This window comes from Thunnus albacares, chromosome 11, assembly GCF_914725855.1.
Source record: "Thunnus albacares chromosome 11, fThuAlb1.1, whole genome shotgun sequence".
In the NCBI taxonomy this organism is placed as follows: Eukaryota; Metazoa; Chordata; class Actinopteri; order Scombriformes; family Scombridae; genus Thunnus; species Thunnus albacares.
In genome coordinates, this window is record NC_058116.1 from 34,047,218 (window position 1) to 34,062,489 (window position 15,272).

The 15,272-nt window shown below is 44.2% G+C and overlaps 1 protein-coding gene across 1 annotated transcript in view; it reads right to left on the bottom strand.

Annotated features, from left to right (window-relative positions):
• Window positions 1-1,735: 1,735 nt before the first annotated feature.
• The window catches only part of LOC122992878 (titin-like), a 212,020-nt gene continuing 198,483 nt past the window's right edge, over window positions 1,736-15,272 (bottom strand). Inside the window, exons 205-216 of the mRNA XM_044366877.1 lie at window positions 14,611-15,195; window positions 14,053-14,355; window positions 13,044-13,343; window positions 12,321-12,896; window positions 11,918-12,223; window positions 11,127-11,732; window positions 5,854-10,985; window positions 5,587-5,743; window positions 4,998-5,479; window positions 4,699-4,852; window positions 4,080-4,400; window positions 1,736-3,079 (exon numbers count right to left, since the gene is read on the bottom strand). Of these exons, the coding sequence (XP_044222812.1) occupies window positions 2,787-3,079; window positions 4,080-4,400; window positions 4,699-4,852; window positions 4,998-5,479; window positions 5,587-5,743; window positions 5,854-10,985; window positions 11,127-11,732; window positions 11,918-12,223; window positions 12,321-12,896; window positions 13,044-13,343; window positions 14,053-14,355; window positions 14,611-15,195 (9,215 nt within the window). The 3' untranslated portion in view covers window positions 1,736-2,786. The remainder of the gene's footprint in view (window positions 3,080-4,079; window positions 4,401-4,698; window positions 4,853-4,997; window positions 5,480-5,586; window positions 5,744-5,853; window positions 10,986-11,126; window positions 11,733-11,917; window positions 12,224-12,320; window positions 12,897-13,043; window positions 13,344-14,052; window positions 14,356-14,610; window positions 15,196-15,272) is intronic.

Here is a 15,272-nt window from a genome sequence, read left to right on the forward strand (position 1 = left end):
TGACTAAAACTAGAAAAAGAGATCACATTTCTCCCATTTTAGCTTCGCTGCATTGGCTTCCTGTAAAATCTAGAATAGAATTTAAAATCCTTCTCCTAACCTACAAAGCCCTTAATGATCAGGCACCATCATATCTTGAAGAGCTCATAGTACCCAACCGGTCAAAGCAGATGGCGCCCACCAAGATCCGGGTTCTGCTTGAGGTTCCTACCCGTTAAAGGGGAGTTTGTCGCCAAGTGCTGCTCATGGGGGAATTCTTGGGTCTCTGTAAATTAAAGAGTCTTGACCTGCTCTATGTGAAAAGTGCCCTGAGATGACTTTTGTTGTGATTTGGCACTATATAAATAAAAATTGATAAAAAAAAGATTGATTTTCACACAATTCCTCTCCCAATGGTGTTACTCACAGCTTTGCAAAATATTATGAAAATATGATAAAGAGGGCTGAGGTCAGCTGACCCTTATTGTCACACTGGCCACAATAATATTGCCAGAATGTGCTGTTCCCATGCACCCAGAGTAGAGTGATATTGTTTTATGATTAAAATTATGTGGATGTGCAATATTTTATCTATGACCTTTCCAAAAGGCAAGCCCAGTAGATTTATTTTCTACCGGGTACATGTCATTAAACATCATCCACAGTTAGGGCTGTCACACACAGGTTAAATACATAATTTATATGATTACACATATGTAGGTGATCACATAGTCACACAATTAATTCCCTTTAATGATTCATTATCATATAATTGTCAAGTGATCAATACAAAAAATGCAAAAAAATCCACCACAGCCCCCCACCTAGAGTCCGGTTCTGCTTGAGGTTTCCTCCCGTTAAAGGGGAGTTTTTCCTTGCTGCTGCTCATGGAGGAATGTTGGGTCTCTGTAAATTAAAGTCTAGACCTGCTCTATGTGAAAAGAGCCCTGAGATAACTTCTGTTGGAATTGACTTCAAACTTTTGTTTAACTTTGGCAACATTTCTGATTTGCAAATAGCAAGATTGAGGTTGAGATGTGGATAGAAAACAACTAAATTTCTGGGTGAATGTTTTAAGTAAGTTGTCCATGGTGAGGGGTGATACTGTTTGAAATATGATCAGGATCAGTAACCAGAACTTTAGTTTTATCAGTGTTCAGTGGCAGAAAGCTGGAGGCCATCCAATCTTTCCAGGATGAAACGAAACATATAACTGAGTGTCATCAGCATAACAACGGTAGGACACAGAAACTACCATAAAACACTGAACTAAACTCTAAATGTATTGGAGTAGAGGTATAAAGTACCTCAAAACTGTACTTAAGTACAGTACTTGATTAAATGTACAGTACTTAGAGACCATCATACAAGACATTTATAGACTCAGTGAGTTTCCAGATCCATCTTTGTGGACCATGACATTCAAAACCTTCCTTCATAAGACGATTTTTCATCATGGAGCCCTTCATGACTGATGAGCACCTGAAAAACTTTGCAACCAGCAACCATAAATTGTCATTAGCTGTAGCATTATAGCATGTTGAACATTTTTGATTTTTATGTTTTGCTCATTTCTCCTATTTTTCTATATTTGAAAGTGTTATATGAAACATAATTGACATAAAACCTCAATTCAATGCAGTGAAATTATATTAAAAATGCAAAATACATGTAGAATGAAAGATTATATGGCATCACTGCATGGGAGCAAGAAAAGAGACCAAAGAGACAAATAAACAGAAGGAAAGAACAGGAGTGTAGTGCTGAAATCATGCTTTATTAAATCAGTAATGCATAAAACTCAAGGAGGATGAATATAGTTCTACATCAACAGATCAATTAAATCAAAGTGCAGGGCAAAACTTATTGCTTCTCTTTTCTTTCACAGAAGATGGAATCACTGTGGCGAAGAAAACCCTGACTAGTGACACGGTGAAATGACTAAAAGCTACAAAACACACTCAAACACACAAACACGTTACCTAACTATCCTCCAAGAGACGGCGCTGCTTCTGCACAGCAGAGCTGGCTTTGACTTTCTCTTCATTCATGGCCAGGAGATGTTATTGTTTTGAAAAGCCAATCCAGCCGTCCTGTGCCAGAAACAGCGCTCTTTATTAAAATGAGCTAAAAGCTGAGAGTGCAGGCCGCTCGCACTCTGAGCAGGTCATCAAAATGGTGGTATGACACAGTCAGTCTGAGCACAAGGCCGGTTCATGCTGCTTACATGAGGGTATTGCAAACAGCACTCAGGGTCTTATGTTCATGGTACAATTCACAGGAAACTGTAGTATCGCACGCACAGACGCGTGTCCAAAACAATAACTTTGTCTTTCTGTTTCTGGTTCATAACGTCAACAGGGAGCCTCTCTACCTGTTGAGGCAATCTTAAAGACTTCAACTTACTGTTGAGGCACAGAGTTTAGTTTCTCGGTTTGACAGGGTATTCGTTCCAGGTGAAACTTTCTCCTGTTAAAACATTTGTTCATTTGTTTCTGTTAATATTATTGTCATAAATAACAATGCATACATTTCCCATAACCGTTAAATTCGGCTATATACATTATGTACATGTCACAGAAAAGTGGTTCAAAAATCCTAAGTCATAATTGTCCAATATGGCACATTTTTATAACAACTTTAGACTTTAGTCTAGTTTGGCATAAATTAATGTCAAGATTGGTACAAAAATAGTTCATATTTACAAGAACAGAAATCCAGATATTTATCAAGATTATTGTTACTAATTCACTAAACAAAAAGGTTCTGGATGAGGGGAACGGGGATATAAATTAACATTTTTTTTTTTACATGGACCGAATGTGAACGTTGACGGTTGCAGAGTCAGACCCAAACTCGTTGGACAGTCGGAGGGTGTATGCTCCGGCGTCATCCTCCTTCACCGCAGAGATCATGAGGGTGGAGAGGTCGGCGGTGTTCTCTACGTGGTACCTCTCGTCTCCGTTAGGTAGGGTCCGACCTAAGCGGACCCACTGCACGGAGGGGGCGGGATCTCCAGAGATCACCCCCGCCACCTTTAGGGACCTCCCCGGCTCGGTATTGACATCCTCTGGAAGAGCTTCAATCTTTGGTGGAGTGCCTATTAACGAAGAGAGGAACGACATCAGTGACGATGGTTTTGAATATGTGACATATGACATATTTCACAATATGATGAAGTCTTACAGTAACACAGTTTCATATTTGACACATGTATTAACAATCCAGTCACAGAAATAAACCACAGTTTTCATCAAAATGTCAAAATCCAGGCAGGTGGTTTAACATCAATTACTGCAATTTTGTCATTTTTTGAAATCGTTATAGACTCCTCCATCCTGCTTGTCAGAAAATACTCTGCTGTACAGTAAAATATATTTTTACCCATTTAAAAAGTGCAACCCTATTCCTTCAACTAAACAAAGATGTCGTATGCAAGAAGAATTTATCAGCTTGTTAATCTGGTGTTACATTCTTAGCTACAAGGTGATATTTTCGCAAATATAGTTTTTATTTTCCTTGGATGGTACAAGACAAGTGAGATGAGTAAATTGCTTTCACCTCCCATCTTTGCTTGAAGGATTAGTGCCTGGCAAAGCCAAATTTATTTGCTTGTGAACTAGCTCAAAGCTTGGTGCCTACTTGCAGTGCTACTAACTAGTTATATCCTAATTTAGCCTAAAATATTAGTTTAGGAAGACCTTAGGCTTTTCCTGAATCCACAATAAACCCTTATACATGGATGTAGTTACACATGTAAGAAAACTAAAACAAAATATAGATAAAGTAAAGGGACAGTGACCAGCCCTTAAAGTTAGTTGCACCTTATAAAAAGCACAAACATCAAATTTACTGAATTTACTGTGCAGCTCACTGATTTTTTTTCCACACAAGCAGTAAACAAGAGGCTTTAAGGATTTCTTTTCTATGTTTTACATCCGTTTGTACTTGACAAAACCTGAGGGTTATTTCTTTGTGCAAAACAAATCTTACACAAGCATCATTCATCTTTACTTACAGGACAATCAGATAATTCAAGGCCCACCTCCTATTACACTGTGGAAGTTACAGATTCAGGCAAATTTTAAAATGCATCTCACCTCTTTTAACCCCTGTGGTGAGGGACCTCATTGAGGAGGCGGCCTCGACATGCGAGTGAGCAGACATTTCCATCATTTGGCTGCTGGAGCTCATGGAAACCATTGACCCAGCCATCATGGCAGACATGCTAGTCGCAGACATGCTCTCAAACGAATGCTCGGCAGCAGCAGAGCGGGAGCTGCTGCTGTAACTGCCGGCCTGCATGGAAGCTGCCTCCATGTGAACTGACGAGGCTGAGAAACTTTTCTGAATGCTGGCAGCAGCATCAGTAGTAGCTCTTTGCTCCACAATAATCATTTTTGTTGGTTCCTCAACAAGAGCTGCGAGAATGCAAATGATAAGCACACGGGTCATATCACAATGTTTACAAGTACAGTATACTGTAAGCAACTGTGTATGTAGAGTCATCGTACACAAGTGCTCAAGTGCCTTGGATTTCCACTTAAAGGTTTGAAAAGTTGAACCAGATTTCAGATGTTTGCTCACAGGACACACTGATGTTTCCTGTGAGCAAGTTAGTGCAATCCAAGTTCCATTTTTTAGTATTCATGCCAACTAAACCCACTGAGATACAGTGGGTTTAGTTGAGGGTTTAACTGAAATGCAGTGGCAACTTACTGAAGACGTTGAGGGAGGATGTTGCAGAGCACTGTCCAAACTGATTTCTTGCTTTTATTGTGTATTTCCCACTGTCTGCAACCGTGGCTTCACATATCTCCAGAGTGTACAGATTTTTAGAGCGGCTCAGTCTAATGTTGGATGTGACTGATATCTGCAAAGAAAGAGTGTTATGGTAACTCATGTACAAGGGTTTCTGTTGTTTTATTTGTCTTCAAAGTAGTCTGAAGATCTGAGATTGTGTGTATCAATAGTCTTAGCACAGGCTCAGAAACAAATAACCCGTAGAAAGTACTCACCAACATGTTGTCTTTCAACCACTCCACTTCAGGGGATGGCTCTCCTGCAATCTCGCAGGTGAATTTGACATTTTGTCCCTCATTCACGTTCTGGGACCTGGGTTGCACCAGGAAGTGGGGTGCATCTGAGCGCTTGGCCGTGATTGTGGTGTCAAACTGACACCTGACCAGGCCGTGCTCTGTTTGAGCCTGACATGTGATGATCCCCTGCTCATGCTGGCTGACCGACCGGACGGTCAGGGTGTGATCGTGTCCAGACACTCCGTATCTGTATTGCTCTGAGTTGGTCAGTTCGACCCCATTCAGGATCCACCTGATGTCAGAGGCCCCAGGGATGTTGGCCCTCAGAGTCAGAGACTGGCCCTCTGTAATGGACATCTGGCTGTGGGAGGATGTGACCTCTTTCACAGAGGAGAGGACTTCCTGATGGACCAATTCCTTTTTCATGACTTCCTCTGAGATACCAGCTTTTGTTTTGGAGCCTACAAGAGAAACAAATTTGAGACTTCAAGGCAGGAAATTGTTTCAAAGTTTGTGTAGCTGCAGGTTCAAGAAGGAGAATAGTTTTAACAAGCTGGTATTATCTTACCTCGTACAGTGACTGTGCAGGTTGTTGACACTACTCCAGCACTGTTGGTAGCTGTGCACTTGTACACCCCACTGTCAGAGACCTCTGATTCATAGATCTCAAGATGTGCAGAGCTGTGCTCTTCAAAGATTTCATACTTCCCACCCTGAGACAGAGCCTGTCAATCAGAGAAATATAATTCATTTACTAACAAATACTAGATTCTTCCATTCTTTTTTTTATCTATAAATAGCTGAAAATTATATTTTGAGTTTTAAAAAACATCACCTTTCCATCCTTCATCCATGAGATTGCAGGTTTGGGCTCTCCTGCCACCTTCACTGAGAGTTTGACAATAGAGTCAGAGGTTGCAGTGACATCACTCAGCCCAACAGAGAAGTTCGGCTTCTTTTCAACAATTGGTGACATCACTCTTTTTGGTGACTTGATTGGAGAAGTAACTCGTTCCTTCTCAGACACAGTTGGGGATTTTGGGGTGGGGGATTTTGGAGTTGGGGACTTTGGTGTTGGGGACTTTGGTGTTGGGGATTTTGGAGTTGGGGACTTTGGTGTTGGGGACTTTGGTGAGACTGGAGACTTGATTCTCTGAGGTGACTTGATTGGCTCAGGGGACTTGACTCTCTGTGGAGATTTGATTGGTTCAGGGGACTTGGCCTCTGGAGAGACAGCTCTGGCGGGGGAAGCTACTTCCTCCTTAGACTCAGACTTGCGGATGGTCAGAGTGAAATGTGCTTCTTGTTGGCCACCAGCATTTTCCACCAGCAGAGTGTAGCTACCTTCATCTGACATCTCAACAGCGGAGATCTCAAAGGAGGAGCTGTACTGAGTAGAGACAACATGGTGACGTGCAGAGTAACCAACAACTTTTCCTTCATGCATCCAGGTGATAAAAGGTGCAGGTTCACCGTCTACATCACATTCAAATCTGGCAATGTCTCCCTCCTCCACAGTCAAGGACAGTGGTTTGGTCAGGATCTTGGCAGGGACACTAGGCTTCACCTTTGACTTTTCAACAACAGTCGTGGTTTCCTTCACTGCTTCACTCACTGTCTCCTTCACTGTTGTTTTAGAGGAGGAGACGTGATACACCTCTGTTCTGGTCATCTCTGGGAGATGGGAGGATGGTGGTTCCTCATCTTTGCGGAACGAAGAGAAAGCAGCATATTCTTCTCCTGTTACATCCAATGTGGCATAGTCAGAAGTCTCTCCCTTGGCATTCTTGCAGACCACACGGTAAGTGCCTGAATCTTCAGTCACACAGTTGATGATATGGAGAGTCAGAACTCCACTCAGGTTGCTTATGTGGTATTTGCTGCTGTGATGAATCTCTTTTCCATTGTGGTACCACTTAACCTCAGACTCAGGTTTGGACTGGACATTCAAGGTGAACTTTGTGTGGGAGCCATAGGGAACACGATGAGATCGCATCCTGATGGTAATACGTGGGGCGTGGTCAAGGCTAAAGGGACCCTGTGTCACCACCTCCACCTTCCTCTCCACTGACTTCCTCTCTGATCTCAGAGTCTGCTTCCTCTCTTCATACCTGGACATATAGTCAACTTTAGGCAGGGCCACTTCTGTCTTGACAGCCTTTTCCGGGGTAGGAGATCTCCTCCTCTCCACTTCTGGCATTGGGAGCTTCTTGATTGTTTTAGGAATAAATTCAGAGGTAATAGTGGTCAGGTACTCAGATTCAGTGCTCTCAGAGACTGTTGCAACAGAGACAGTCTTTTCCTTTCTCGAGCTTCGAGTCTTCTCCTCAAAGTCCATGCGTTTGAGTTGGCTCTTGTAAGAGGAGATTCTCTGAGAAGTACTATGTGGGCGCAGCAGCTCCTGATCTTCTCTCTCCTCATACACTCTCGTCTTCTGTCTTGGAGGTTTGTATGTGGCTTTGTCATGACGCTGGCGGAGCTCAACAAAACTTGGGCCAGCCTCATATTTGGATGGAATTCGGTAGGAGTCATATCTGTGGATCTCTTCTCCCTCTTCATCATCACTGTAGACTATTCTGGGTGATGATGGACGCAGGGCAGACAGCTCGAAGCGAACAGGGCTGAGGCTAGGTGGAGAAGCAGAGTAGCCAAGCTCCAGCTCTTCTTCCAGGCGAAGCCTCTCCTCCTCAGTTCTCTTCATGGACAGATACTCATTCACAGGCAGCAGGAGCTCCTCGTCTGACAGGTCACCCAGGGACCTCCTCCTGATCCTGTGGTAGGCCTCTATCTCAGGGGAAGGAGTGCGCTGCCTTGCAGGCCTCACTGTCTCCAGATCATCCTGAGTCATGGATGAGATGCGCCACCTAGGTGCATAGTGGTCCTTGATCCTGTAAGGCACTTCATAGAACTGCTCCCACCTGGAGAGGCGAATACGTTTCATCCTCTTCTGCTTAATTTTTTCCATGGGTTCAGGGAACTCATATTGATCCCGCAGTTTCTTGTACCACTTCATATCAGAGAGGGGCCTGAAGTGTTTGATTTCCACATCCTCCTCAAGAACAGCTGGGTTAATGACACGAGGAGTGGGGACAACATAGGGCATACGCAGCCTCTTTTCCTCTGCCCGCTTCTTCCTTTCTTCTTGTTCTTTCTGTATCTCAGCCTCTGTCTTCTCACCCTTCTTAGTTGTCACAGCAGGTTTGAACATGGAGGCTGCTTCCCTGACAGCATGTACTGCTGCAGGTGGTAGAGGCAGGACATCAGTGCCAGCCAAAATCTGAGACAGCCTAACCTTTTTATCTAATTTCTCTTTTCCAGCCATTGCTTCCCTCTCCTTTCTACTTGGCTCATACTCCTTCTTCACATGAATGACGGGCTCTACTTTGAGCGTGGCCTGGCAACTGGCAGATCCAGCAGAGTTGGTAGCAGTAACTCTGTAGACGCCAGAGTCTTCACGGAGAGTGTCTTTGATGTGGAGAATGAAATAATCCAGACCCTCATGGACAAGCTCAATAGATGGTCCAAAGGCTATAGGAGTGCCATCTTTCTCCCACTTGAGTGTGGGATGGCCAGATACTCTGATCTCAAAGCGCACGTTCTGGCCCTCCCTGCACTCAACGTTTGCAAGCAGACGTTTGAACATGGGCCTCAGGGTGAGGTCTGCTGGTTTAGGTCGGGGAACAACAGTAAGACGAGCCTTGCAGCTGTCATCACCATACCTATTGCGGGCCACAACACTGTACTCAGCATCATCATCATCTTCAAGGTCGTGGATAATCAGCTGGTACAGGCCTTTGTCACTGATGAAGGTGTATTTTCTGTCATCATATCCAGGGATGAGCTTCTGTCCAGACTTGTGCCAGATGACGCGAGGCTCAGGGTGAACAGTGATGGTGACACCAAAGCGGATATCCTCTCCGATGTAGGCTGTACGGTTGACCAGAGGAAGGGTGAACTCTGGTGGCTTCTGAAGCATTCTGGCAGTGTCAATTCTGCGCTTTGTTTTCTTGACCACACGGGCAGTGAAGAAGTCACGGTAAGATCTGACACCATTGATAAACAGCTCTGCATAGGCACTGTCCTCACCATACTCATTCACAATCTTACATCTGTATGTACCATCATCTGCTCTTGTGACCTTGTTGATGGTGATTACAGCCACACCTTCATCATATTCAATTTCATATTTGTCACCAGCTTCAAGCTGCCTGACACCACAGTACCATGTCACTTCAGTGGTGCTGTCATAGTTTTCAATGTTGCAGGTGAATTTCACATTGTCCCCCTCATCCACTACTGCATGGCTAATCTGACCACCAGCTGGACCATGCTCAAATGGAGCGATCTTAACCTTGGCGACAAAGACACCACGCTGGGACCTGATGGAGCCACCACTGGCCACGCGGGCTGCAGAGATGACAGTGTTCCACTCTTTCCTCACCATGGTCTGGTAGTATCTCTTATGCCTGACGGTATTGATTGCTCTGGTGCTGATCTCCTCTGCAGGCTTGGTCAGCCAAGGATGTGCCTGAGCCTCAGCAGCAGTCATACGGTGTTTACGTTCCTTTGTCATTAGGCGGTCTGTGAAGTCTAATGCGTCAACACTAACGTGCTTGAAGCACTCGTCATCATAGCTGTATGCTGCATTGGAAATGTTGTCAATCATCTGTTGGTTGGTTTCAGCCGTGAATGGATTAAGTCCACTTATGAGCACATATGCAAGGACACCAACAGACCACATGTCAGTGACAGTGCTAACCATGTCATTCTGGTGGATCTCAGGGGCAGCGTACTCTGCAGTGGTATACTGAATCTTGATTTGGTCTCCAGGAGTGAGGTGTCTGGACTGGCCCAACTCAATAATCTTTACACTAGAGCTGGTTCTAGATGTGTACACAATGTTCTCAGGTCTGATATCAAAGTGTCCATGGCTCTGTTCATGCAGGAACTCAAGAGCTGAGCATACCTGCCTCATGTAGTTAACAATCTCACGCTCATTAAGCTCAAACTCAGCTGTGTTGAGACGCTCAAAGATGTCCACACCTGAGATGAAGTCATAGATCATTACCAGTTCCTCAGGGCTTTCGAAGGATTCATGGAGGAGGAGGAAGTTAGTGTGTTTGGCCACATTCAGTGTTGCAATCTCCTTCTTGACTATTGCCTGATCGGCACCTCTCACCTTGACAAACTTAGCCATGTAGGTCTTCTCAGAGTTAATGTCAACACAGCGGTGGACAATGCCAAATTGACCTCTGCCCAATTCTTCTGCAATTGCATATTTTTTGTGCAGATTCTTGGCATCAGAGTGTTGAGCCTTGCCCGAGGGGACATATCCGGTATCATCAACCTCCCTGTCATAGAGCAGAACTCTGGATTTATCTTCCTTGGTCATAACAGGTCCGCTAGTCTCAGATGGAGCACTCTGTCCAAACTTATTCTCAGCGATGACTCTGAACTGATAGCTGGTACCTCCGAACAGATTGATAACAGTGTAGCGGGTGTCACGTGATTGGGCAACACGCTGCCACATCTCAGCAGTGGTGGGGCACTTCTCAATGATGTAACTGATCACCCTGCTGCCACCATCATTTGCTGGGGCCACCCAGTTCAGTGTGACAGAGTCCCTGGAGACATCACTGGCTTTGATACCACGTGGAGGATCAGGCACATCGGCCACATCCAGTTCAACTGTCTGCTGGTCAATGCCAAATCTGTTCTTGGCACAGACAACATAGAAACCAGCGTCCTTCTTCTCCACTCCGTTGGTAAACACCAAGGATGTGAATGATCTGGTGACGATGACCTGGTAGTGGCCGTTGCTGTCTATAAGATCTTGTCCCTTCTGCCATGTGATGACAGGATCTGGTTTGCCACTGAAAGGAATCTTGATATTGACCACTTCTCCACGAAGGGCAGGGATGGCTTCCTTGTCCTTCAGGTTCTTGGGCAGGTTGATCTTGGCAGGGACTAGAAATTAGAAAGAATAGTTTGAATTAAAGGACATGTTTTCATTTAAAAATGTGTTTAATATGTTTACATAAGTTTTATAAAAGTGTTTTGAAAAAAAAAAAAGATCTACTTTGAGTAACTGGGTATCTGTGAGCTTACTTTCAACATCTAGAGAGACTGTAGCACAGATGGAGCCTCCCTGGTTGGTGGCCCTGATCTGGTACACAGTGGAGTCTTCATCATCAACCTCAGTGATGACCAGCTGGTGATAGCCTCCCTTGAATTCTTGAATCTTGATTTTCTTTCCATCAGAGTGGATCTCTTTTCCTCGTCTGAACCATTTAATCACAGGCTTGGGCTGTCCTGTGATCTTGCAGACAAGGGTAGCATTGCTCTTGTACTTGACACTCATGTTCCTCAGCTCCTCCTTGAAGGCGGGAGCACGGATGTCAATGGCTGTGGCTGGAACCATGGGAGTGGTCTCCTCACTGTAGTCGCTTTGTCCTCCGAGGTTCTCGCATTTCACTCGGAAGATGTGCTCAATGCCCTCAGTCAGATGCTTGACGGAGAACACCGTCTGTTTGATCTCATCATGGGTCACCGGAGTCCATTCCGTCCATTCCTTCTTATCTTTCTTGTGCTTCTTCTCAAGGCAGTAGCTCTTGATCTTGGAGCCACCATCGCTGAGTGGAGGTTTCCAGGAAACCACACAGGAATCCTTGGTGATTCCAGAAACAACTGGTGACAGAGGTGGTGATGGTTTTTCTGTGGACAATAATATTTAAATTAGTCCTTCTGCACAGTGTATATGGGCATCTTCTTTCATCAGAATTGTTATGATGTATCACTGTTCAATTATTCTTGCATTGTAGTTTTAAGACAAGAATTCATTATCTGCATTTCTGTTCTCACTTTAAGTACTATATAAATAGTTGCTGGATCAAACTTACCCAGCTGGCTCTTGATAAGGATAGGTGAAGTGAGCTCAAGTGGTTCGCTGTTGCCATAGCGATTCTGGGCGTACACACGGAAGAAGTATCCAGCACTGTCAGTAAGGTTGGGCACACGGCAAGATGTGCCATTGATGGATGATGACACCAGTTCCCATTCAGCGCCCTCCTTGTCCTCGCGCTTCTCCACAATGTAGTTGGTAATCATGCAGCCTCCGTCGTCCTTTGGAGCCTTCCAGCTGATGATGACAGAGTTCTTCAGGAGGGCGTCCAGGACAATGGGACCCTGAGGTACATCAGGTTTGTCTGGAAACAGAGGTATTAGATATTATTTGTAAATTCAATAATGCCATATTTACAGATGCATTCTTTGTTACAGTGCTATAAATTTTAATGAACATACCATAGATTTCAACATTGAATGCTGTGTCAGCCCTGCCATAGTGGTTGTGCAGTCTGATCCTGTATTTCCCTCCGTGGATTCTGCGCTGCACATTCTTGATGACCAGGTGAGTGTAGTGTTCTGTGGTCTCAATGCTGATATCCTCTGTATTCTCCAGGGTCTTTGCTCCATGGAGCCACATGATCTTTGGTTGAGGACGTCCAATATAGACGACATGGATGCGTAGGGTGGTTCCAAGGCCGGCATAGTAGGTGTCTTTCAGCGGGTAGTCGGGGTGGAAGGATGAAGCAGCCTCCAATACTAGGACCCCTGTTGATTCAGCCTCTCCAGCATCGTTGATGGCCTTGCAGGTGTACTCTCCCTCATCCTCCTGTTGATCAGTCATGATGGACAGGGAGTGGTTGCGGCCATCAGAGCTCATCTCGTACTTGAGGGACTCGACAATCTCCTTGCCACAGTGGTACCACTTGATGTCAGGAACAGGCCTGCCAATAATCTGGCACTTCATGACGGCAGGCTGTCCAAGCTTGGCAGATACTTCATCCATTTCCTTTCTCAAGCTTGGTTTTGTTTCCACTACAAGTAAAAATCAAGGGGGTATAATTATGAATGTGCCTGACATGTCTTACATTCAGTAATGTCTATGTCAGAGTAAAGGCACTCTGAATAAATACAGTATAGGCTTACATTAAGTTTTCACACATTATATTACAGCATACTCACCACTCAGTTTGGTCTTGATGCATGTGGCAGTCCTACGAGGTCTGCTTGTTCCGGTCTCATTCTCGGCAAACACTCTGAACTCATACTCGGTGGCCTCAGCCAATCCAGGCATGGTGAACTGCATTTCCTTCAGCCTCTGCTTGTTGCACTTCTTCCAGGTGCTCTCTATGGACTTCCTGTACTCCACCCAGTAGCCCAGGACCTCCTTTCCACCATCACACTCTGGAGCTTGCCAGCGGATGGTGATTAAGTTGTTTGTGACATTAACTGTGTCAATCTCGCCTGGTTGGCTTGGCTTATCTGGAGGAAATGAAAAACAAAAAAGTTAGCTCACTTAACAGGGTTTTAGTTGTTTTAGTGACTTATTGACACCATCTTTTCCTGACTGTATCTTTTTTTAATCCTGATTTAGTTGTCTGTAAACTCTACTGAGAGAGTATATGTTCCATTCAAATATTGGAAGTTGTCTTGATCAATTTTTCATTCATTCAAATCTTTATTTATACAGGGTCGGCCATTGAGAGCACGCTCTCTTTTGCAAGGACACCATAATTAGAATACAAATATAAAAGATAAGAAACAATAATTGGCAAATACAAAAAGCAAATATGAACAGATAAGCAATAAGCATCATTAAATATATGAAACAAAAAAGCAATATATAAAATCAATAGAACACATAATATAAAACATATTAAGGCAATAAAAGCAATATATGCACGTAGAAGTTAAATCTCAATTAAAACAGAAACATTCACACTGCCCCGTGTCAGCTAAAAGGGATTTAAAATGATTAAAAGGGATTAGTTCATCTAATTTTACTTCTTCTGCAAGTTGTTCCACTTGTGTGAAGAACAATATTTAAAAGCCAATTTCCTAGTCTCAGTGCTAACGTGTTGATTTTCAAGGACCAAATAGTCTTGGGACTTAGTGGGACCCAAGATAATTTCACTTAAATTTACTCTGAAATATATAATATTTACATTAATTTTCCATGTCCATGACTTACCGAATGGATCCTTGCATGTGACTGGGTCAGACACCGGTCCAGCCTCGCTCTCACCAATGTCGTTGATGGCAACAATGCGGAACTGGTAGTCTGAGTCAGGGGTAAGTCCAGGCAGAGTAAACATGGTGGAGGTGATCTTGGTCTCGTGACGGGACCACGTCTCAGCGGACACCTCTTTGTACTCAACAAAGTAGCCAGTGATGGCAGAACCACCATCGTCCTTTGGTCTGGACCAGGCCAGAGCCACAGAGCTCTTGGTAATGTCCATGATTTCTGGTGGGGTGCTTGAAGGCTCGGGGGGACCTAGTTTGAAAAACACAGATTTTTGATTTGTCTCTCTCTATCTGTAGTTGTATTATGCTTATGAAATTAATATTGATTATTTCATTTAGATTAGATTCGGTCAGTGATAGAAAAGGAAAGAGAAAGATATGTGTAATATTAATTTGAATGCGTACATGGATGCATTGTTGTTGAGATTTGGAGGGTATATAAATGTGTGTAAAAAATCACACGATGATTACATACTGTTCAAAGACACTTGAGAAGAATACTTACAGAGAGGAGTCTTGGGTACCAGGGGCTGCTCAGACTTGAGAGAGGCACTGATACCAAAGGAGTTTTCAGCCGTGACCTTGAAGTGGTACTCGGTTCCTTCCTTCAGGCCCTTGACAACCAGGTGAGTGTCAGTCACTCTGGAGTCCACAGTGTACCAGGCGTGTCTGGTGGCCTCTCTTCTTTCCACAATGTAACCCAGGATCTCTGAGCCACCGTCGTCAGTGGGCACCTTCCAGGACACCTTGACAGAGTTGGCCTGAATCTCTTCAAAGGTCAATGGGCCTTCTGGAGCGCTTGGGCGGCCAATGACCTTCACCTTGATTTGGGCCTTCTTCTTGCCAACCCTATTTTCGAGCAGGAGGTCATACATGCCAGAGTCACTCCTCTCAGCTCCCTTGATAACCAGCTCACTGGTGTCCTCAGTGGAGGCAATCATGGCCGTGGCAGAGACTGCACCACTGTCCTTTGACCACTTGCAGGTTGGGCGAGGTTTACCCTTGATGGGAACAGAGAGTCTAACCACTCCTCCCTGGCGGACCGTGTATACGTCTTTGTATTTCAGCTCCAGGTCATAATCAGGAGATTCTGGAGAAAGGTGACAGTGAAAATCAGTTTTCAGCTGTAATAGTTCCATAAAAATAAAAATATCTTACTGCAGTTGT